This window comes from Panthera onca, chromosome B1 (genome assembly GCF_046562875.1).
Source record: "Panthera onca isolate mPanOnc1 chromosome B1, mPanOnc1 haplotype 2, whole genome shotgun sequence".
Classification (NCBI taxonomy): Eukaryota; Metazoa; Chordata; class Mammalia; order Carnivora; family Felidae; genus Panthera; species Panthera onca.
Genome location: NC_138342.1, coordinates 165,017,150 through 165,042,826, shown reverse-complemented (window position 1 = coordinate 165,042,826; position 25,677 = coordinate 165,017,150). Strand labels below are relative to the sequence as shown.

Genomic DNA, 25,677 nt, shown 5'->3' with positions numbered 1-25,677 from the left:
TATTTTTAGAGAGACAGAGAGACAGAGCACAAGCTAGGGAGGAACAGAGAGGGAGACACAGAATCCAAAGCAGGCTCCAGGCTTTGAGCTGACAGCATACAGCCTGATGTAGGGCTTGAACCCATGATCTGTGAGATCATGACCTGGGCCGAAGTCGGACGCTTAACCAACTGAGCCACCCAGGTGCCCGAGGAGCAGTCTTGATCTTTGCTGTAACCCCAATGCTTGAGACCTGACAGGTACACAAATGTTCTTTTAATGAGTGAACAAGTGAAGATTACTAACTGGACTTCTCTCTCCAATATAGCACGATCATTGTAGCCAGTGGTGTTAGAAATTACGAAGTATCTTTGGTTCCAGACAGAGTTATTTCTCACATCCTCTTTGAGAAGTTGGTCTACATACTGCAGTTCATTATCCCAAAGTTTAAATTCCTAAGAGAAAATACAGAATATCCAATTAGAAATGTCCCATTATTTTTTAAGATTTTATTTTCAATAAAATCACTCAAAGTGGGGCTCGAACTCACAATCCCGAGATCAAGAGTCACATGCTCTACCGACTGAGCCACCCAGGCACCCCTAGAAATGTCCCATTATTAATAAAAAATAAAATTTCAGCAGAGCTAGGTAGAACTGAAGATGTGGGTGGGACTCATCACATAGTTGGAGGAAAGTGCTAGTTGCAGGTCAAGGAAATGAAGGGGGGAAAGAAAAGTCATCAAAGACAAGGGAACGGTCACAAGGAAGGAAAGAAATTTTAGGAAGACAAAGCAAAGTGTCCTGTAATTCAGTACCATCTTCTTGAGAACAATTTAGATACCAAGAGGCATGTTTATACTATTTAAATAGACCCAAGAATTACTCTAAAGGACTAAATCACAGGCAAAAAAAAGGCATTATGTAACTAAATGCTTACGCATTGTTTAAGGTGAAAATTTAGAGGGAAAAAACCCAAACTCAGTAATAATAAAATGATAAACTATAGTAAAGTGTATTAATTTGATGGATTTGATATGAATATATAATATTAAGTAAAAGGGAATATTAAAAATGCTTATATATGATAAAACTACATTAAAATACATGTGGAGAAATATACAAAACTGGATTTAGATATAAACTTTTACATTATGGAGCTGTTTTAGTAAAAAAAAGATCATAGGGAGAAGAGAAACAATAAAGATAATTAAGAAAATAAATGAAATGGTCAAAATTTACAAATGTGGCAAAAATTGGGGATAATTATGAAAAAAGCCAATGGAGTTATACTTCTTATTTGATACTGGCAAAAAGGTAGAATTTCATAAAAAAATACCAAAAATCTTTAGAAAATTTATCCCTTTAAACAAATTTAGAAAAGTTTAAATTTTTAAGTAAAAAAAAGAATTTTGTGAAATCCTCTTGGTATAATGAATAGTGCACAAAGTAGCAATCACTGGAAAAAATTCATAGGAAACAACACTAGAATTGTTTGATAGAATAAATAAAATGCCCAGAGTGGGAGTTTTAACTATTCTCTACTATTCAGGATTTAGCATAAAATTTTAACAAGTGGGCAGAAATAAAATACTATTATTGTAACATCATATTCCAAACTGTATGTATGCAAAACCCCAGTAGGTACAATGCCCTTGTTAATTAAAATAATACAGTTATATTAAAAAATTACAACTACATTTTCTATTCAACTTGCTAGCAAATATAAAATGGGATGCAAATTCAATCTAAAAAATATAAAAATTACTATTACTCTTCTTTAATATGAAGCTACTTACCAACATATCTTGAAAGGTTATAAAATTAATCAACATGAAGGATGTCAGGTTTAATTAAGTATCTTAATAATTCTTAGTCATTGTAATTGTGGGTAATGATCTATATGTGTGTTTCAGTTCAGGAGTATACTTACATTCAACAGTAATTTTAATTATTTAATTCAGGTAAAACAATCTGAAAAACACTGTAACAAGAAAGGCAATACCTGAATAACCCACTGTCGATGTTGCCAGGCATGATAATTCTTCGCATCCTGATTAAGAATATCAGCAATAAACTCCAGCTCCTGAGATGGATCTTTTAGCCATTCCACTAATACTCGCCTATGATGCCTAAGGCCGGGAAAAGAAAGAGGTTTTGTGTTAATGTATCCAAGAACTAAAGTATCAACTGCACGTATTGTATTAGGCGATGTGGAGGGACACTCAAAAAAAACAGAAATTCACCTTTAATTCTCAAGATTCTACTGGAGAGAAAAGGTAACACAGAAGAAACACTAAGAGGGAAAAGTTCCAGAACAGTAAGTAAGAGCTGAACAAACAAAACACTAATTTGTGTGTAAAATGAAATAAAATACTCAGGGTTTAAAGAATGTTTATTTAAAGCTAAATCTGGAAGTCCAGTACAAGATCCTGTCTAAGAATTCTGAAACATTCCCAGATGGCATAATGAGACTATAGGAAATGTGATACTACTTAATCCAGTATAGAAGATCCTCTGGTTATAAACAGGCTCTGTTTTTCTGAAGTCCACAGCATCACCATACAAGCAACTGCTCACTCCACTAGTTCATGGGCAGAACTGAATTCACTTCTACTCTGGCAATTAGCTATGACAAGCTGCCAAGTTTGTCAAGAGTTGTTTCTGTACTAGAAAAATGCTTAGGTTTTCTGTTGGAGTCTATTTTTTAAATTTTTTTAGCTAAAATATTTATAAAAATTTATTAGTAAAAATGTTCTAAAAGTCACTGTGGTGATGGTTGTACATATTTGTAACTATACTAAAACCACTGAACTGTACACATTTTTTTTTTTAAGTTTATTTTTGAGGGGGGTGGTGGCAGAGAAAGAGGAAGGGAGGGAGGGAGAGAGGGAGAATTCTAAACTGACACCACACTGTCAGCGCAGAGCTGGATGTGGGGCTCAAACTCACGAACCATGAGGTCATGACCTGGGCCCAAACCAAGAGTCCAACACTTAATAAACTTAAACAAACAAACAAACAAACAAACTTAAATAAATAAATAAATAAATAAACTTAAAGAAATAAATAGGGGCTCCTGGATGGCTCATTCAGTTAAGTTTATTTATTCTGAGAGAAACATAGAGAGCACAAGCGGGGAAGGGCAGAGAGAGAGGGATCGGAATTGGGTTCTGTGCTAACAGCAGAGAGCCCGATGCCGGGCCTGAACTCACAAACCATGAGATCATGACCTGAGCTGAAGTCAGATGCTTGACGGACTGAGCCACCCAGATTCCCTGAACTGTACACTTTAAGTAGGTAAACAGTAGGGGTACCTGGCTGGCTCACTTGGTAAAGCATGAGACTCCTGATCTTGGGGTCATGAGTTCAAGCCTGGCATTGGGTGTAGAACTTACTTAAAAATAAATAAACAAACAAATAAATAAATAAATCAGTAAATAGTGTAATATGTGAGTTATATCTCAACAAAGCTGTTTTTTAAAAAAATCCATTAGTATTCAATATACTAAAAGTGAGTAGGGGGGCACCTGGGTGGCTCAGCTGGTTAAGGGTGGGACTCTTGATTTCAGCTCAGGCCATGATCCCAGGGTCTGGGATTGAGTCCCATATCCAGCTCCGTTCTGAGTGTGGAGCCTGCTTGGGATTCTCTCTTTCCTTCTATCCCTCTCCCCTGCTTGCATTCTCTCTCTCTAAAAAAATAAATAAAAATATAAAAGTGAGTAGGAGTGACAGGGAAAAGGAAAAAGATTTAATGCTTAATAAATGATTTATTTGCATGCATGGAAAATTTAAAATCTCATCTTATAGGGGTGCCTAGGTGACTCAGTCGGCTGAGCATCTGATTTAATTAGGCTCAAGTTATGATCTCACAGTTCATGGTTTGAACCTCGCATTCAGCTCTGTACTGGCAGTGTCGAGCCTGGTTGGGATTTTTCTTTCTCTGTCCCTCCCCAACTCACACTCTCTCCCTCTCTCAAAATAAACATTTTAAAAAAATAATTTAAAAAAATAAATAAAAATTCATCTTACAGAATATTAAGAAGGCAAGATACTACCCAAGAGGAAAATTCAAGAGGTAAAGGCTTTTAAATTTATTTCAGAAAAATTCCAATACAGTGAACACTAGTAATTTATTTTTCTAGATTCCTACTAATTTTATAATTTAGGAAAAACTTAAGAATTAGGTCCTGGGGTGCCTGGGTGGCTCAGCTGGTTAAGCATTTGACTTTGGCTCAAGCCATGATCTTGCAGTGTGTGAGTTCGAGCCCCGCATCAAAATTCCAGAGCCTGCTTTGGATTCTCTCTCTCTCTGCCCTTCCCCTGTTCGCACTCTCTCTCTCTCTCTCAAAAATAAATAAATAAACCTTAAAAAAAAAAAAAAAGAAAGAAAAAGAAAGACATCCTTCCGCATGAAAGTTGAACCTTCACCACTACCTCCTCCTCCATCTTCACAATAACAGCAACCACAGTGGCTTTAATTCAAGGGGTGCTCAGTATACGACGGGTACTGTTCAAACTCTATTTCTTTCCTACTTGCTCTCTGTCCTCCTGCTCCAAAATGCCTCTCTTTTTTCTCATTGTATTCTATTCCCCTCACCCATAATAATCCCTATGGTTTTGTCCATGCTAACTTAGGGCTTAGTTTCTACAACAAATATACTCTGTAAAACACTGTGGTTTTCACACTGCACTGTGAAATAACTGGCTGTATTATTTGCTTTCCTTGTTAAACTGTGTGGTTCACCTTTGTATCCCCAGCATCAATATAAATTTTTTGAATACATAAACGAATGAAAGATCAAAATACCAGTCAAGTCATTTTATAACACACAGGATAGAAAACATTTTTTCAGATTCTTCACTCAAAAATTTTCTAGCAGTATTATATGCTAATGTCAAAATTTTAAATAATAATAGCAGTACACACACTTGAGTGTTAACTAAATGTTAGGTACCACTTTAAGCACTAAACATAAAATTATCTCATTTAATTCTCTTAAAAGCCCTATGAGACAGGTAACATTAGCTCCAATGCAAAGTACTTAAATTATAAAGAAACAAATTCCCTATAATCTCATCACTGGGAAGGTAATATTAGCATAGTGACATGTTTCCTTCCTATTTTCATCTTACCAAACTTGGTAGTTTTTGGGCTGTTCCTCAATTATTGCAGTGATGTACTTCATTTCCTCGTGTAGATCCTTTTGAAGTGACTTTAAGAGAACTCTCCGAAAATGCCTATAGCAAACATTAAGCATTGTTTCATTACTCCACATAAACTGACTAGCCACAGGATCAGATAAAGCTTTAACAATACAGTTAGACACGCTTCTTTTTTTGGTAGGTATTCCATATAACCAATAATTTAGCAATGGAATTGCATGGGGTTGTCCCAACTCTTACAACTATCTGGTGATTGGAAGAATCAGCATTTTGAACTAAAACTGGTGAAAGGCAACAAATGATTTTTTTCAGTTAACTAATGATTATTTTCAGTTAACACTGGTTACCACTATTCTATTGCAGGCAAATCAAAGACATCTCTTTACCTATAATATTTCCCTACATGATACAGCTTATTTGTTTAGATATATTATTCATATAATTAATTCCATTGCAAACATCAGCATATATTGTATTTTTAGAGCCACCACAAATATCCTACTTATAAATGAAACACGTTTCTCTTTAATTTCTTTCTTTTTTTTTTTTTTTTAATTTCTTCATAGGTACAATCAAATCATTAAAAAAAAAAACTTTTCTCTAAAGACATGATTATTAGTTCTGGTCTATTTTTAATTCAAAATTTCCAACTCAATAAATACTAAAAGACAAACAGCTGCTTTGAAAGTTGTCTTTTAAAATGAAATGCTAAGGGGGGCCTGGGTGGCTTGGTCGGTTAAGCGTCCGACTTCGGCTCAGGTCATGATCTCACAGCTCAAGAGTTCGAGCCCCGCGTCGGGCTCTGTGCTGACAGCTCAGAGCCTGGAGCCTGTTTCAGATTGTGTCTCCCTCTCTCTCTGCTCCTTACCTGTTCATGCTCTGTCTCTCTCTGTCTCAAAAATAAATAATATACGTTAAAAAAAAATTAAAAAATAAATAAATAAAATAAAATAAAATGAAATGCTAAATAGGACTATAACAGTATTTCTCTATTATTATTAAAGAAAATTAGGCTTCATAAAGCATGGACATAAACAAGCATCTTGGTTTACATGGGTAAAGTTATCAGACGTACTGCCTTTTAAAAAAACAGCAAATAAACTTAGGAGATTTTTAAATGCATTCTAAGTTACTTTGTGTTATGTACAGTCAGGAATTTCTTAAAAGATAAGAAAGGGCATATTAGACGCGATTCATTCCAAAATGATGGAATATCATACTAAGAATCCCAGTGAACATGGTAGATTAAGTAAGTAAGTTTATCCTCCTACCCTAATAAAACCCCATAAAATGATAGTAAAGGAATGAAAACAGTATAAATCCACAGGACAAAGAGAATTAGGGACAAGGGGATACCACAGCAATTGGGAAAGGTCAGAATTATGGGAAATGGTAAGCTGACAGGTAAGTTTTAACTGACTTTGAAAAACAGAAAGTGCTAAAAACCTGTCAACAGAGGGAAAAAGGTTTAGAAATCAGAGGTGTCAGGTATTCCCAAAACCAGGAATCAAGGATGGGGCTGGAAACAGTATAAAATCTGGAAATAGCCCTTAACAGCCAAGACCCCTCCCCCAACCTTGAACACAGAAGTGACAACATCTACTAAGTTGGTATGAGATAAACAAAAAAAAAATATGTGTATGTCTCTGCCCCTGGTTCCTGGCACAGAGTTCCTGAACATTTAAAAATTCCTAAGTGATAAGTGTACTAGAAGCATCCTATTGAGGCAACTCTGGGTGGGGTGCTTAGGTGGCTCCTAGTCACCAGGAAGACCAAACCTTGGAATTATCAGCCCCACCTCCCACTGTCTGGATAGAGTAGAAGGGCTACAAATAGAGTTAAATGACCATGCTTATATGAGGGAACCTCTATAAAATCCCAATACTAGGGGGTTTGAAGAGCTTCTAGGTGGGTGAACACATTCATGTTCTAGGAGAGGACATACCCTCCACAAGGACAAAAGATCCTCAGCTTGGGACCCTCCCAGACCTTGCCCTATGTATCTGTTTATCTGGCTGTTCATCTGTATCTTTTATCACATCCTTTAATAAACTGTTAAACATAAGTAACTGTTTTCCTGAGTTCTATGAGCCACTGTAGCAAATTAACTGAACCCTAAGAAGGGGTCATGGGAACCTCTGATTTATAGCCCATCAGTTAGAAGCACAGGTGACAAATGGACTTGCACTGAGTATCTGAAATAGGGGGCAGTCTTGTGGGACTGAGCCCTTAAACCTGGGGGATCTGATGCTATCTGAATCTCAGGTATGTACACAATGTCACGTAGACAATGTCAGAACTGAGTTAAATTGTAGGATACACAACTGGTATCAGAGAAAATTCCTTGGTAGGGGAAAAACCCATAGCCATTGTTGACTAGAAATGTCAGAAGTGAAGGGTTTTGTGTGAATGTAAAGGAGACACACAGGAGAAGAAACCATGTTTTGTTTCGTTTTTTTAAACCTGGCAAGACATAAGTGGCTTTATTCTCTGGAAAAATCTGAAGCAGAAAGGAATTAACAGACACAGGAATATAGGGTGAGGAAAAGGAATATAGGGTGAAACAAGGAAACGTAAAATGTTGATATACTAAACATTTGAGAACCCCCACCCAACCCATCTTCCCCTGCCTGACCCCCAGAACTGTGGCAGCCAAACACATACTCCTGAGGCAATAACCAGACGACTCTTCTCTGGAGGAACAAACTAGCCACAAGAAAAGATGGAGAACTGCTGACATGTAAAGATTTCACCACATCTCAAAACAGCCACATCTCCACTCACTAACCTCACAGTGAAGCCCGCCCGTCGACAAGTCCTGCCACACACAGAGCTTCCAATCAGGATTTGTCCTGCCTCCATTATAAGTTTGAAAGGAGAGTCAAGGATTTGAAAAAAATATTTACATGAAAGAAAGAGACCAAAACAAACACAAAAAAATGAAAGTATGTCACACATCAATGAAAAGATAAGATGCTATTAAAAAAAATTCAGAGAACAAAAAAGAGCTTTTGGATATTAAGAAATTTTTGAGCACAGACACAGTCAGAAGATAATGTTGAAGAAATATCACAAATGTAAATGAAAAGACAAAGAAATGAAAATAAGAAAAAGCAATACAAAAGATACCACATGTGACTTAAAAAAACATTCCAGAAAGAGAAAACAGAGGAAAGAGAGAGGGAATTATCAAAAGAACATAAAAAAAAAATTCCCTGGACCTACTAAAAAGGTTTAAACGTGAAGTAATGAGTCTTCTCAATAGAGGCTAAAGGAAATAGAAAAACATCTTTAAAATTCTGAAGGAAAATATTTCTAATCTAGAATTCTACTAATAAAATTGAGAAGAGCCTCTATTAAGACACTTTTCAATGTACAAAATCTCAAAAATGTTTTTCCACACATCCTTTTATAAGTTCTCTTCTATTCAAGAATGTGGTCAGTAAAATGAGAGTAAATCAATAAAGAGAAAGAGGGTCAGGTCTGGAAATGGGATCATGAACGCACGAAAGAGCTGAAGACTAGATGTACAGTGCCCAAACTAGATGTACAGGTGAAGAAGCAAAAAAGGAGCTGAAGGATTACCTGTTGTATTCAGCAGAAATGACACATTTTATACATATCAGAGCACATGGGAGACAAATTACTTACTGGCACAAAGAAAATGAAACTAAACCAAAAAAAGCAATCTGTTAAAAGGAATACTCTGAAATACTATAAAATGTGGGTCAGCATATTTAGAATATACAGGTTAGCTTAAGAAAAAATAGCTAAGAGTTCTTGCCTCTGCGGAGTGGGACCCTGGTAGTGAGAAGGAAGGAGGCAGAGGATGTCATTTTTCATTCAGTCTCTGACTTTTAAACTCATAGCATGAATTATTATTTTGATAACAACTGAAGTTTAGTTAAGGAAAAAAAAGAGCCATCTGAACTAAAACATGACACATTTACGTGGGAAATATTAATGATGAGTTTTACTTACCACACTGTATAATTTGCTGCATTTAACTCAATAGCATCTCTGGTTAGTTTAAAAGCTCGTTCACTTCTTTCATCACGCTGCAGAACAGCCCGGAAATAATCATAAACATCTCTAACTGGGGAGAGAGCACACTGTTGCATTAGGACTATCTTTCTTGTTTAAACTTAGCACTATAATACAAAATGCTGTTCTATCTTATGAGGAAAGATACTGCATGTGTATCATTTATAACAATAAACAAAAGAAAGTCAAATGACTATGTGAATGCCACCTTGAGAATGCTTTAGTGTCACAGCCATAATATATGTGTAACTGTGCCTCCTGCTCATGTGTATGTACAGGGGTTAATGCCAGACTCCAAATCTCCAAAAGACCTAATGCATTAAAGTAAAATTAAAGTGCATATATTCAAACATATTCAGTTACTACTTTTCTCACATTTTGTCAGTTTTATAAGTGAAAAAGCAATGTACATGATAGTAGAAAATTCAAATAGTATAAAAAAGTTCACACTAAATTTGACTAAATTCCCAGTCCTTCTCCACAGAAGAAACCACTGTTAACTGAGTCTACTGTATCCTTCCAAATACATTCTATGGATATATAAATATATGTTCTAAATCCATCCTCCCATTTTTTAATACAAATGATCACAGTGGGGAACATGGCTAGCTCTCTTGATCTTGGGGTTGTAGTTCGAGCCCAATGTTGGGTACAGAGATTACTTGAAAATAAAATCTTAAAAAAAATAAAAAAATAAATGAGATCACATCACACTCTATGTTCTGGGCCTTGCTTTTTTCATTCACACATTATTAAAGGTAGTGTAAAATTTACATACTCATTGAATCAATTGGAACTACTGTTCCAGTTCTAGGAAGTTTTCTTACAAATATACTCTCATACACACCCAAAGCATCCAAGGAAATTTACTGGAGTATTTGATTACATAAGAAAAATTTAAAAGGCTGGTCTGATGGTAATAGGTTAATGAGAACTTACTAAAGTTGGTATATAACCACCCACTGATAAATCTGACTGGCTTCAAAAAAAAAAAAAGGCAATGAAAACTGGAAACAAATAATCTTTCCATTAGTAAACAATGGGCTAAGTCCATTATGGCACACTCATACAACAACATACTATGCAGATAAATCTGACTGGCTTCAAAAAAAAAAAAGGCAATGAAAACTGGAAACAAATAATCTTTCCATTAGTAAACAATGGGCTAAGTCCATTATGGCACACTCATACAACAACATACTATGCAGTCATTAGTAATGAGGCTGCTATGATACATACACATACGGAATAACTGCTATGACTATTAGGTGAAAACAGGAAGAAATGGAACAGCATGCTACTCATTTAGTTAAAAATATATGCTTATTTATGAATACACTGAGGAACAGAGATGGGAAGACATAATATTCCATTACAAAGTTCACCATATGCTGCAGAGCATTTCACTGTATGGTACTCAAATTCTATTTAACTCATCCCCTATCAATGAATATCTCATTCTTTTGCTGTCCTGAGTACGACTGTATGCTTTTGTGTGCATGTGCAAATTCAGCACATCTGTTAAGATAAATTCCTATAAGTAGAATTACTGCATCAAGGTGATGTGCACTGTTGATGCTCACAGGTATTGCAAAATTAAGCTCTAAAAAAGATCTGATCAATATATATATATTCCCTCCAAGAATGTATGAATAGCCTATTTTTTTCCATATCCTCACTAATATATTAAAACTTCTCAGGGGCGCCTGGGTGGCGCAGTCGGTTAAGCGTCCGACTTCAGCCAGGTCACGATCTCGCGGTCCGTGAGTTCGAGCCCCGCGTCAGGCTCTGGGCTGATGGTTCGGAGCCTGGAGCCTGTTTCCGATTCTGTGTCTCCCTCTCTCTCTGCCCCTCCCCCGTTCATGCTCTGTCTCTCTCTGTCCCAAAAAAAAAAAAAAAAAAAAAAAAAAAAAAAAAAACTAAAAAAAAAAAACTTCTCATCTTTGCCAATCTTTTAACTGAAGAAACTTAGACTTTGACAAATATTAACCTGATGTATTCCCATTTTCCACAAGAGAAACTGAGGCTCAGAGAGATCAACAAGTTCACAATGGGTCAGTGTATCTTGCAGACAGAAGTTAAACCCAAATCTAGACTGATGCCAAAGGCCATGCCACTAATCAAAATGAACTAGTAGATATTACAGCTGAAATGCCCTCATAACATAGTTTGTGCTATGGCACAGAACAGATTATAGCCCAACACACGTTATTAAAAAAAAAAAAAAAAATGTGGTAAACACTCCTAAATACTTTTTTCCACAATTAAAAACATATGTGGACATGCTATGCGATTTTTCTTAATACTGTATAATTTTCCAGCTACTGGTAATTCAAAAACTTTTAACAGATTATGTATAAAAACCATATCTATATATCCTAGTTTGCCTAACCAGTCTGTTAATATTGGCAATGTGGATCATTTACAATTTTGTTTTATAAAAATCACTGTTTTAAGCTTCCAATGACTTTTCACTAAAAATTTTTTTAAGTTACATATATAATGCATACGTGCACATACTGTTTCCTTAGACTAAAGCCCCCAAAGTGAAATTATCAGAGAAGAACATCAACAATTACAGATCTGGGGCACCTGGGTGGCTCAGTCAGTTAAGCGTCTGACTTCAGCTCAGGTCATGATCTCACAGTCTGTGAGTTCAAGCCCCACGTCAGGCTCTGTGCTGACAGCTCAGAGCCTGGAGCCTGCTTCGGATTCTGTCTCTCCCTCTCTCTGCCCTCCCCTGCTCAGACTCTATCTCTCAAAAATAAAAAAATAGGGGTGCCTGGGTGGCTCAGTCAGTTAAGTGTCTGACTTCGGCTCAGGTCATGATCTTGAGGTTTGTGGGTTCAAGCCCCCGTGTCAGACTCTGTGCTGACAGCTCAGAGCCTGGAGCATGCTTCAGATTCTTTGTCTCCCTCTCTCTTTTGGCTCCTTCCCCACTCGTGCTCTGTCTCACTCTCTCAAAAATAAATAAACTTAAAAAAAAATTTTTTTAAATAATAAACATTTAAATATATATATTAAACAATTACAATATACATATATATTAAATACATACTATATATGTATATTAAACAATTACAGCTCTTTACAAATTCTGAGACATGGGGTGCCTGGGTGGCTGTGTTGGTTAAGCATCCGACTCTTGGTTTTGGCTCAGGTCAGATCTCACAGTTCACAAGGGTTCAAGTGCTGCATCGGGCTCTGCACTGGCGGTTGGTGTGGACCCTGCTTGGGATTCTCTCTCTTCTTCCTCTCTCTGCCTCTCCCCTGATTGTGCTCTCTCTCTCAAAATAAATAAATATTGAAAAAAAAATTCTGAGACATAAAAAGGTTACCTACTTCTAAACATTATCCTTTTTTTTTTTTAAATCTTTTTTTTTAACGTTTATTTATTTTTGAGACAGAGACAGAGCATGAACAGGGGAGGGTCAGAGAGAGAGGGAGACACAGAATATGAAACAGGCTCCAGGCTCTGAGCTGTCAGCACAGAGCCCGACGCGGGGCTCGAACCCACAGACCACAAGACCATGACCTGAGCTGAAGGCAGACGCTTAACTGACTGAGCCACCTAGGCGCCCCTAAACACTATCCTTAAAAGGTTGAAATTAAATCATACCAGAATAAAATTTAGAAACATAAGTGGCAAATAACTATGAAATATTATGCACTAAGAACCAAGCTCCCAAATAATTTTCAAGTTATAACAAAATGCTTATAACACATTAACTCTATATACAATGTATATATACATTATTTTATGTACACACATATCTACACATATAAAACATACACACATGCACATATATGCAATATGAAACCAATTTTGCAGAAACATTCACAGATGAGTACAAGGCTATATACCAAATATTAACGGTGGTTCTTTTTTTAAAATGTCTATTTAAGTTTTTAAATTCCAGTTAACACACCGTATAATATTAATTTCAGGTGTACAATATGATGACTCAATACTTCCAGACATCAGCTAGTACTCATCACAAGTGCACTCCTTAATCCCCATCACCTACTTAACCTATCCCTTTACCCACCTCCCCTCTGGTAAACTGTCAGTTTGTTTTCTACAGTTAAGAGTCTGTTTCTTGGTTTGCCTTTTTTTTTTTCCTTTGCTCATTTGTTTCTTAAATACCAATTCTGACTGAAATCATATGGTATCTTTCTCTGACTTAGTTTGCTTAGCATAATACTCTCTAGCTCCATCCATGTCATTGCAAATGTGGCTCAGTAATATTCTGTTGTGTATATTTACATCTTTTTCTTTAATTTATTCTTTTTAATGTTTATTTCTGAGAGAGCATGAGCAGGGAAGGGACAGAGAGAGAGGGAGAAAGAGAATCCAAAGCAGGCTCTGCACTATCAGCGCAAAGCCCAAGGTGGGACTCGAACTCCTAAACTGAAATCATGACCTGAGCCAAAGTCGGATGCTTAACTGACTGAGCCACCCAGGTGCCCTTTACCACATCTTCTTTATCCACTCATCGACTGATGGGCACTTGGGCTGCTTCCACAATTTGACTATTGTAAATAATGCTGTGACAGACATCAGGATGCATGTAACCCTATGATTAGTATTTTGTATTCTCTGGATAAATACCTAGTAGTATGAGCACTGGACTGTAGGGTGATTCTATTTTTAATTTTCTGAGGAACTTCCATGCTGTTTTCCAGAGTAGCTGTACTGGATTGCATTCCCATCAACAGTGCAAGAAGGTTCCACTTGCTCCCCATCCTCGCCAACACCTGCTGTTTCTTGTGTTGATTTTAGCCATTCTATTGTGAGGTGATATCTCATTATAGTTTTGATTTGCATTTCCCTGATAAGTGATATTATCTTTTCATGTGTCTGTTGGCCATTTGTTTGTCTTCTTTGAAAAAATCTCTACTCGTCTTCTGTCCATTTTTTAATGGATTATTCACTTTTTTGGTTTAGTTATTTATATATTTTGGATACTAACCCTGTATCAGACATGTCATTTGCAAATATTTCCTCCCATTCCATAGGTTCCCTTTTAATTTTATTGTTTCCTTCACTGTGCAGAAGCTTTGGATTTTGATGAAGTCCTAATAGTTTATTTTTGCCTTTGTTTCCCTTGCCTCAGGAGACATCTAAAAACAAGTTGCTACAGCCAATGTCAAAGAAGTTATTGCCTATGTTCTAGGATTTTTATGGTTTCAGGTCTCACATGTAGGTCTATAATTCATTCTGAATTTATTTTTGTGAAGGGTGTAAGAAAGTAGTCATTTCATTCTTTCTCATGTAGCTGTCCAGTTTTCCCACCATTTGTTGAAGAGACAAGTCTTTTTCCCATTGGATATTCTTTCCTGCTTTGTTGAAGATTAATTGACCATATAACTGCAGATTCATTTCTGAGTTTTCTATTCTGTTCCACTGATCTGTGTGTCTGTTGTTTTTTTTTTAAGTAGGCTGCATGTCAAGGACGGAGCCAACACAGGGCTTGAACTCACTACCCTGAGATCAAGACCTGAGTTGAGATCAAGAGTCAGACGTTTACCTGACTGAGCCACACAGGTGCCCCAATCTGTGTGTCTACTGTTGTGCCAGTACCATACTATTTTGATTACAACAGCTTTGTAATAGAACTTGAAGTATGGAATTGTGACGCCTCCAGGTTTGCTTTTCTTTTTCATGACTGCTTTGGCTATTTGGCATCTTTTGTTGTTCCATACACACTTTAGGATTATTTTAGCTCTGTGAAAAATGCTGTTGGCATTTTGATAGGGATTACATTAAATATATAGATTGTTTTGGGTATTTGGGAAGAACAGACATTTTAACAATATTTGTTCTTCCAATCCATGGAATGTCTTTCCATTTCTTTGTGTCATCTTCAATTTCTTTCATCAGTGTTCTATAGTTTTTCAGAGTACAGGTCTTTCACCTCTTTGGTTATGTCTATTCCTAGGTATCTTATTGTTTTTGGTGCAATTGTAAATGGGAATGATTCCTTAATTTCTCTTTCTGCAGCTTCATCACTGGTGTATTGTAATGCAATTTCTGTACATCGATTTTGTATCCTGTGACTTTGCTGAATTTGTTTATCAGTTCTAACAGTTTTTTGATGATCAGGTTTTCTGTATATAGTATCATGGCATCCACATATAGTGGAAGTTTTACTTCTTCCCTACCAATGTGGATGCCTTTTATTTCTTTTTGTTGTCTGTCGCTAGGACTTCCAGTACCATGTTGAATAGAAGTGGTGAGTGGACATTCCTGTTTTGTTCTTGATCATACAGGAAAAGCCCTGTTTTTCCACATTGAGGATGATACTAGGTATGGGTTTTTCATATATGGGCTTTATTATGTTCAGGTATGTTCCCTCTAAACCTACTTTGTTGAGGGTAACAGTGTTTTGTTTTGTTTTGAAGTTTATTCACTTATTCTAGAAACAGAAAAAGAAACAGAGTGCATGGGGGAGGGGCAGAGAGAGAGAATCCCAAGCAGGCTCTGCTCCACCAGTGCAGAGCCTGATGCAGGGCTCGAACTCACAAACCGTGAGATAATGACCTGTGCTGAAATCAAGAGTCGGATGCTTAACCAACTGAGAGCCCAACAGTGGTTCTTTCTTTCTGGTTTTTTTTTTTTTTTTTTAATGTTTATTTTTGAGAGAGAGAGAGAGAGAGAGAGAGAGTGAGTGAGTGGGGAGGGGCAGAGAGAAAGGGAGATACAGAATCCGAAGCAGGACCCAGGCTCTGAGCTGTCAGCACAGAGCCCAACACAGGGCTTGAACCCACAGAGGAGATCATGACCTGGGCTGAAGTCCGACGCTTAATCAACTGAGCCACCCAGGCGACCCAACAGTAGTTATTTCTTGATGATGAGACTCTTCTTTTGATTTTTAATACTCAAAATTTTCTACAATGAGCACGTTTTACTTTAAAAAACACTTCTAACTAGAAAGAAATACATATTCCATGCAAACATTGTAAACAATATAAAAGTACATGAAGTTTCCCCCACTTCAATGCCACTCTCCAATGCACTGGATTTCTTTCAAGGGTACTGGTAGTTACCAGACATTTTTCTAAGCATATAAACATAGTTGTTTTTTTTTAATTCTTCTTTTTAATTAAGTAATCTTTATGATCAACATGGGTCTTGAACTCATGACCCTGTCAAGAGTCAATGCTCTATAGACTAAGCCAGCCAGGCACCCCAGTTACTTATTTTTAATGAAATTGTTATATTAATATTCACACTGCTTTTCATTTTGCCATTCTCCTCCTCAATTATATGTTCTTCCATATACACATCTACAACACTCTTTGTCCACTATTCATTCCATACAAAGGCCATGGCATAATTTACATATGAATGCCTTTTGGGGGGGCAGAATTCTACAAGTAGAAATAGAATATTCAGCCTTACACCTATATATGCCAAACCGATAGGCTTATAAATGAATCTGGGGTTATATAAATAGAATTTTATATTCATTAGATTTTTTTTCCTGTAGTTTTCAATATTAAAGTATTCTCTAAACTAAAAGTTACACATTTAAGGGGCACCTGGACGGTTCAGGTAGTTGAGCTCAGGTCATGATCTCACAGTTTGTGAGTTTAAACCCACATCAGGTTTGCTACTGTCAGCACAGAGCCCACTTTGGATCCTCTGTCTCCTTCTCTCTCTGCCCCTCCCCCAATGGCACTCTGTATCTCAAAAATAAACATTAAAAAATATAAAATAAAAATTACACACTTAATATAATGTCCTATCCAAAGCTTCTAAAACATACGTGGCTTTTTTCACTCAACACTGTTTCTGAGATCTGTCCATGTTATAAATAATCTAGATCCTGTTAATGGTTATCTAGTACTCAACTGTATGACAATGATACATTTTATTTATCCACTTTCCAAAACACACATATATAAGTGGCTTCCAAGATTATGCTTTCTCAAAAAATGTTACAGATTTAAATAAACCATATAGTACTTACTCTGAGCCAGAGAGGTTTTATTATTTTATGTGTATAACTTACTCAATAAACGACATGGGTTTGGACAGCACAGGTCCACTTATACACAGACTTTTTCAATAAATACAGTACTACATTTTCTTTTATGAATTCTTTTTTAAGTAAACTATACCCCTACGTGAAGCTTGAACTCATGACCCCTAGATCAAGAGTCACATGCTCTACAGACTGAGCCAGCTAGGCATCCCTCTTTATGATTTTCTTAATAACATTTTTTCTCTAGCATAATCTATTGTAAGAATACAGTATATAATACATTTAACGTACAAAATATGTGTTAGTCGACTATTTATGTTATTAAAGAAAGACTGCCAGCAACAGTAGGCTAGGCTTCTGAGGAGTCCAAAGTTATATGTGGATTTTCAACTGAGTTGGGGGAGTCAGCTCCCCTAACTCTCATGTATTCAAGAGTCAACTGCAGTTATTATTATCCTCATTTTACCTAGGAGGAAATAATGGTAAAGAGAGGTTAAATAATTTGTCCAAAGTTATAGAGCCAATAAATTGATGAAGTTAGAATTTAAACCAGTTTGGGCATCTGGGTGGCTCAGTCAGTTAAGCATCTGACTTCAGCTCGGGTCATAATCTCACAGTTAGCGAGTTTGAGTCCCACTTCAGGTGAGCTTACAAGCCCTGCTTCCGATGAGCTTCTGCTATGCCTCTGGTGAACATGAGCACCCCCCCCCCCGCCCCCTGCCGTGAGCTCCTTCCCTCTCTCTTTTCCCACCCCCACCTCTGCCCCTAGTGCGACTCTCTCTCTCTCTCTCCCCCTCACTCTCTCTGCCCTCTGCCCTGGCTCACTTGTACCCTCTCTCTCTAACAAAACAAAAAAAAAAAACAAAAAAAAAAAAAAAAAAAGAATTTTTTTTTAAACCAGTTGTTCTGTCTCTAATGTTTGTGTTCTTAACCTCCTAGTACATCTTCTGATGTCATATGTCAGAGTGTACCCAGAATGTATCATTAGAAGCATTATTTCAAGGTTATGATATGAGCATTTTCCAGTTTTACTAGACAAACCAAACCCCAAAATGGCTAAACATGAAAATTATCATCTGAAATATATGCATCCATTCGTGTCCTAATACCTGATATCATAAGATAGTTTTAATTTTTGCCTTTTAATGTGTGTTCGGGAAATAACATGCCCATTTTATTTTGTGTATCTTCCATTCCTAATGATAATGGACTTTTCCTCCTCTTTAAAAGCCAATGGAATTTGGGCGCCTGGGTGGCTCAGTTGGTTAAGCGTCTGACGTCAGCTCAGGTAATGATCTCACAGTCTGTGAGTTCAAGCCCTGCATTGGGCTCTGTGCTGACAGCTCAGAGCCTGGAGCCTGCTTTGGATTCTGTGTCTGCCTCTCTCCTGCTCATGCTCTGTCTCTCTCTGTCTCAAAATTAAGTAAAAACATTAAAAAAAAAAAAAATTCAAAGCCAACGAAATTTTCTCTTCTGTAAACTACCAGTTCATATACCCTTTGTCTATTTTTTTATTAGGTTGCCTATTTCCTTAACCTTTTGTAAGAATTCCTTACAAAGTTCTGAATATCAATTCTGTTTCATATGTTGTATCTTTTCCCATACTGCTGTTTCCCTTTTAACTTATTCAGGGTGTCTTCACTTGTACAGATTTTAAATTTTGATATATATACCTATCAACCTTTGACTGACAACTCATATTTCTCTATCTTTTCCTTTGTAGTTTCTAATCATGATATATGTAAGAATTTTAAACGTTAATTTTTTCAGCCTGCAAAAAACGGTTTTATTAAATAATTTTTAACATAATGAGAAATGTATGATTGTATCAGTTTATTTTTCCAACATCTTTGTTAGTGACCTCATGAATCTGAAAAAGTTGTGGTTTTCACTTCTCTGATTACTAGTGAGGTTAACATTTCTTCACAGATCTCTTCTCACGAATTCTATCTTTGTATCATCTCTCTTCATCATGTGAAAGTTTTGCATTTATGCAGTTACATCTTTTGATCTTTTCCTCAATTCTGAGTTTTACATCTTGCCTAATAATACCTTCTTCACCAAAAGAACAAAAGATTATTCTTTTGTTTGCTCCTAGTATGTTTAGTCTTGTTTTAGAAGTTTAATTCATCTGTAATTTATTTCCACATAAGACATGAAACAAGGATATAATTTTGCTTATATCCAAATGCATAGACAACTGCTGCAAAACCAATCTGATTAACCCATCTTTTCATGCAGTTACAAGATGTTCTTTTTATCAAATATTAAGTTCCCATCTATGCTTATCTATTTTTAGATTTCTTACCAAATCTATTTATTTCTGCACTAGTTCCACACGTTATTTTTAGTACTACATTTTCATATTTGATAGGTCAAACCTTCAGACCATTATTCTTGCTTTTCAAACATTTCTTGGCATTACTTCATAATCAGAAAAGTACAATAAATGCTTTTCCTAAAAAAGGAATGATCTTGGATAACAGAGCTTTAACTGAAACATGTACATATATACACACACAGAAAAGATATGAGGTTTGGGGTGGGGGGCAGAACTAATTTAAATCAGAATTATACACGCACACAAAAATACAAAACTAGCATTCCATTTTATTCATCTATCCTTTCTTAGAAGAACAACTAACAATTAACATTTGCATGACCTTCAATTTACAAAGCATTTTCATTCACATTCATTATGAAAGAATGATACTTTGTCAAAGAAAATAATCCACTCATTTTAATGTCAGTAAATGTATTCCAACTGAGCCTAGCACTTCACTGCTGAAATATATTTCAAAATGCGCAAGTTTCAGCAACCTAAGTTTATTCTACATAAAACAATAACTCATTTATGCTGTATCCTGTGTGCAGATTACACAGTAAATGAAAAGCATAACCATATTGTAGCTATTACATATTATAATGTATTATTCATTATTTATACTTAGGATATGTCCATTCTTTGGACAAAATGAAAGTTTTAACCATGAAAATGAATTATAAAAAACAGTATTAGCTTAAGTCATTTAAATCTTTATTAGACAAAAACCTGTCATCTACCTAGCCATATAGTTGTCAATTTCAACTCTGCTACTAAGTTTGACTTATAGACTTTTTCCTAATAAAAATAAACTTACATTTTTCACTATAAATGATCTGGACCACTGGATTGGGGCCATCATTCTGCGGCACTGGATCTATATCAGCCCATTCTGCTCTGTCCCTGAAATAAATATATTTTTTCAGTGATTGTATTCAAACACATAAGAAGAAAGAACAACTCTGGTGTTTTTAACAATAGCAACAATTACACTTGCATCCATATTAGTCAATTATAAATACATTAATGTAATTGTGGTTGGATTCTTCATTACCAAGTTTTGCCATTTTGCTTTACATATTAAACTTTTAAAGTAACATAAAGAAAAACGAAAATCTGTCACTGAAATTAATCAAACAATAGTTCCCAAATTTAAAGTTTTTATAGAAGTGGAAAAACATGTTTTTCAAACAATAGTTCCCAAATTTAAAGTTTTTATAGAAGTGGAAAAACATGTTTTTTTGCAGTAGGTACACAGTAGTTTTACCCTAGAAATCAATTCAATTCATTGGTTTAATGAGACTTTTTGCAGTTAGTCAGCATTTATAAACATTGAATAACAATTTGCTAGGAACTCACATTTTAAAATCAAAGTAAATACTATTAGTTTACTGTATACTGCGAGAGGGTCCAGTTGGTCTTTACAGAGCAGGCTCTGGAACCTGACAACTGTCTGATTTAGAATGTAGGCTCTACCACTTACCAGCTGTGTGACCTTGAGAAACTTACTTAATCTCTCTGGGCCTCAGTTTCTTCACTGATAAAATGGAGATGCTATCACTACCCAGCCTTAGAAGACTGTTTGGAGGACTAAATGAGATAACACGTTAAGCACTTAAATGTGTTTAACAGTAAGCACATGGCTAGTAAATATATTACATATATATACTAATATATATATATATATAGTAAGTAATACATACAGTAAGCATTCACTGAAACCTACTTCTCATTATAAATGCTGAAAGAACATTTTAGCGGCACCAAAGGGTGCCTACAGATATTTCTGTACAAACTGCCCAAACTTGTCTTAACCACTCTTTTACTTATATTCTTTTCCTTCCACTCATCTTTTACTTCTCTATACTGATCAGCTACTGGCAGCAAAGATTCTGTGGCATCTACTCAATCTTGAAGTTGTGAAGTGAGACCTAGAGACTGGGGGAGTGGCACGAGAAAGGTAAGGCTATCATTTAGTCACTGAAAAATCAGACACAGCCAAGTGAAGCAGCTGAATATTTTACAATTCAGAGAGGAGGTGTGAGGATTATGGGGCTACCACAGCCAAATTAAATGAGTAAAACTCCAATAACAAAATCTGGATAGTGACTTTCACTCATTCATAAAACCAAGGCAAATAAGCTATCTAATGGGTTTACCTAGAACTGCATAAGAAAAAAAACAAGACAAAAGAAAAATAAGTCACAAGGATTTCTCCATTGTCTTTGCAAGTTCATTGCAACTAGGGAACTGGCATTACCAGAAAGCAAAGAACTGACAGGGATGAGACTGGGGAGAAAAAGCAAGAAAGTTACAAAGTACCCTACACTGGCTACTGCACACCTCTTGTATTATGTAGGAGGTGATGTAGGGATGTATTACACAACTTAAGAACAAATACCTTTTCAGTTTTATAGCCTAAACTCGGTGCCTGATGGTAGGCGCTAAAATATTAAAGAAAATGTTGAATGAAAATGTCCCAGACCTTCAAGACCTTACACTAGCTGTCTCCACTTTAACAGTGCAAACTTCTGGGAAGCCCTTACACCTTGTTTTTAAAGTGAGCAAATCCGGACCTTATTTATATTTAAATAATTATTTCCTGCCCGGCTATTAAACAGCACTCAAACCCTTCGGTACTCAGATTATCAGGCTAGCGTTGTGGGAGCATGCAAGAGAGCGGGATATTTCTTGAATTCCTGAATCACACCCAAACAGCCTAAGAAAGAGTGTTGTCCAGTGTGTTGCAGTTTCTACGCTGTTTGCTCTCTGGTCTCCCCTCTGTCTCTAGGTGACAACGTTGACTCCGGGAAAAAGCAACCCCGAAAAGAGCGCGAGGGCCGCGAGCGGGCCCCGATCCCGCTGAGCGCGCCCCCCTACCCCGGCCGGCCGGCCGGCCAGGGAAGCGGCGGAAACTTCGGCCGGACACGCTGAGGCCAGAGGAGCCTACCCGGAACCGCCGGCCGGGTTGAGCACACGCCTTCAAGGGAAGGGCCTCCGCCGCGGCGGCCCTGCTGTGGGCGTTACCTGTACAGGACATAGGTGGGCGAGTCCAGGCTCAGGAACCCGTCGTCCATAGGGGACGCCACCGCTTCTCCGGACTCAGCCGCCATAGCTTCTTCCTGGGGCTGCTGCTGCTGCTGCTGGGGCGGCGGAGGGTGCGGCTGGGGCGGCGGCGGCTCCGGCTGACCGGACGCGCTGCCCCGCGCAGCCTCCCCGACCCCCTCAGTGGCCGCCATCTCGTTTCGGTCCGCAGCGGAGGTGGTGGCAGCGGCCCCGCCCCTCGCGGCCCCGCCCCCCGCTCCCTTCCCCCACCCGCGGCCCACTTCCGGCTTTCTCGCTTCCCAACCATAGAGATGCGGACCAGAGAGACCCGGGTTGCGCTCCAGCCCTGGAGGTCTGAGATGGGCACTTGGCCACAAGTGAGGCAACTGCACTGTTTGGAGGGACACCAGAAACACACGTCATCCTGTCTGTAGGCCTTTCTGAATGCTTGTAGTTGATACTTAGGAAGGTGTTGGTTTTGTTAGCTCCCCTTCGTATGGGAGGTGGTTCTCTCTTGTTTTGGACAGAGTATTTTAGAAGCAGTGGATAAGGGCAGCTGAAAACCCAACACCTCTCACCCATATCTCGGTAACTGGCCTCCAGTGCTCCCTATTAAGCTTCATGTTTCTTGTGCACATTTTTTTTCTTTTGAATGTTAAGTGTTGATATCGAAGAATTTAAGTAATACAGGGTTTTTTGTCTTTCGAAATTAAAATCTTAATTATACAGGTACTGTGTATATGATATAGAAAAGGTAAACATTCATTGAACAACTGTTTACTATTATGTGGCTTTTTCACAGCAGTAAATAAAGTCTCTGTAGTCATGAAGTTTACATTGTAATGAACGGTAACAATATACCACCCTAAAATATGTAGGTATTCAGGACATGCCACTTCAAAATCTGCTGCTTTGGTATACTAATTATTTCTGAGCTGTAGGCACTTGAAAAACAGCAAATGCAGTCAGAAGCTTTCTCTGAGCTCCCTTTATTTGCCTAAAGACAAATCTAAAAAAACCCTCTGTTGTCATAAACCCCAACACTGGGGTTTCCAGAGTAGAAGTGGAGACCATATCCAGACGAATTTTGTCAAAATATCATATCCCATCTACTCTTCTAAGGGCTCATTCATCTTTCCTAAAAATCATTCTTCCCTGAGACGCCTACATTCCCACTTCCCTTTCCCTATTAAGATGATATTTAAGCCTGAATTCTAAGCAACCTCAGTGAATTACTAATTTTTTCTAAATATCCTCCATGTATACGTGAGGCATACATGTTAATAAATCTGTTTTTCTCTTGTTAATCTTTTATTGCAGGGTTCACAACCAGGACTCAGAACAGTAGAGGGAAAATTATTTTTCACCCTCTAGATTTTTTCTGGAGCCCATTTGAGCAAAGGCCTGAAACAGGAAAATGCATGCCACGTAGAGCAGATAGGGAGTACATGCTTAGTGTGTTCTCGGCTCAGCAGGGATGCTAATATCACTGAAGTCCTGTTAATGAGGGGAAGGAATTGGTAAGTGATAAGATTAAAGAAGAAGCCAGGGGCCATGGTAAGAATTTGAAGTGTGTGTGAGTGTACATGGTAAAATAGTCATAACATAAAATTTATCTTTGTAATCATTTTCTTAATGTTTATTTATTTTTGAGAGAGAAAGAGAGCATGTGCACAAATGGGAGAGAGGCAGAGAGAGAGGGAGACAGAATTCAAAGCAGTGTCCAGGCTCTGAGCTGCCAGCCCAATGTGGGGCTTGAACTCATGAACCATGTGATTATGACCTGAGCTGAAGTCAGGCACTTAACTGACTGAGCCACCCAGGCACTCCTCTTTGTAATCATTTTTTTTTTTTTAAGAATTTTTTTTTTTTTTTTTTTTTTTTTTTTACATTTATTTAATTTTGACAGAGACAGAGCACAAGTCGGGGAGGGGTAGAGTGAGAAGGAGGCACAGAATCCAAAGCAGGCTCCAGGCTCTGTCAGCACAGAGCCTGACGCGGGGCTCGAACTCCCAACTGCGAGATCATGACCTGAGATGAAGTCGGACGCCCAACCGACTGAGCCACCCAGGTGCCCCCTCTTTGTAATCATTTTTAAGTGTACTTGTTCAATGGCATTAAGTACATTCACATTGTTGTACAACCATCACCACCATCCATCTCTAGAATTTTTCATCTTCCAAAACTGAAACTCTATACCCATTAAATAACTCCCCATTCCCTGTTAAAAAGAAAACCACAGACCTCAAATGGAACCACTATATTAAGAGCCCCACATCAGCAAGCCAAGACTTAATACCTAACCTGACTGCAGTTTCAACCTCTCTGCCCATCCCTACCCCCAGCAATGTAACCTTTAACTAGCCAACATGGAATTTACTGGTCAGTACGAGGAAATTCACTGATAGACCCCTTCTGTTACCATCAGGAGGGTGACCGTGCCTTACACAATGGATTCTTTGCTAAATTCCTTTTTTATCCTCCTTCTCTACCTTTAAAAATCTTTCCTTTTCTGCAACTTGATGGAGCACCACTCTATTTGGTAGATGGGATGCTGCCCAATTCATGACTCAATTAATAAAGCCAATTCTATTTTTAAAATTTACTTGGTTCAATATTTGTCATTGAACACCTTTTCCCTTTAACCCCCAATAATCAGCTTTTACTTCATGTCTCTATGAATTTGATTACTCTAATCAAAGAGTAATCCTCATAGAAGAATCATAATAGTATTTGTCCTTTTGTAATTGGCTTATTTTGCTTCACATAATGGCCCCCAGGTTCATCCATGTTGTCGCATGTAGCAGAATATCCATTTTTAAAGCTGAATAATATTCCATTGTATGTATATACCACATTTTGTTATCCATCTGTTAATGGATAACAACTTGGGTTGTTTTGACCTTTTGGCTGTTGTGAATAATGAAATATCTCTTAGAGTCCCTGGCTTTCACTTCTTTTGGACATACCCAGAAGTGGGATTGCTTGATCATACGGTAATTCTATATTTATTTTTTTTAATGTTTCTTTATTTTTGAGACAGATATAGAGTGAGAGGGGGAGGAGCAGAGAGAGTGGGAGAGAATCCCAAGCAGGCTCCGTACTGTCAGCGCAGAGCCCGACGTGGGGC

General features: G+C 37.4%; 1 protein-coding gene across 1 annotated transcript in view; it reads right to left on the bottom strand.

Moving 5' to 3' along the window:
- Window positions 1-22,787, bottom strand: part of FNTA (farnesyltransferase, CAAX box, subunit alpha) — a 30,429-nt gene extending 7,642 nt beyond the window's left edge. Inside the window, exons 1-6 of the mRNA XM_060653412.3 lie at window positions 22,530-22,787; window positions 20,320-20,405; window positions 9,126-9,240; window positions 5,115-5,219; window positions 1,984-2,110; window positions 286-434 (exon numbers count right to left, since the gene is read on the bottom strand). Coding sequence (XP_060509395.2) covers window positions 286-434; window positions 1,984-2,110; window positions 5,115-5,219; window positions 9,126-9,240; window positions 20,320-20,405; window positions 22,530-22,741 — 794 coding nt within the window. The 5' untranslated portion in view covers window positions 22,742-22,787. The remainder of the gene's footprint in view (window positions 1-285; window positions 435-1,983; window positions 2,111-5,114; window positions 5,220-9,125; window positions 9,241-20,319; window positions 20,406-22,529) is intronic.
- Window positions 22,788-25,677: the final 2,890 nt, after the last annotated feature.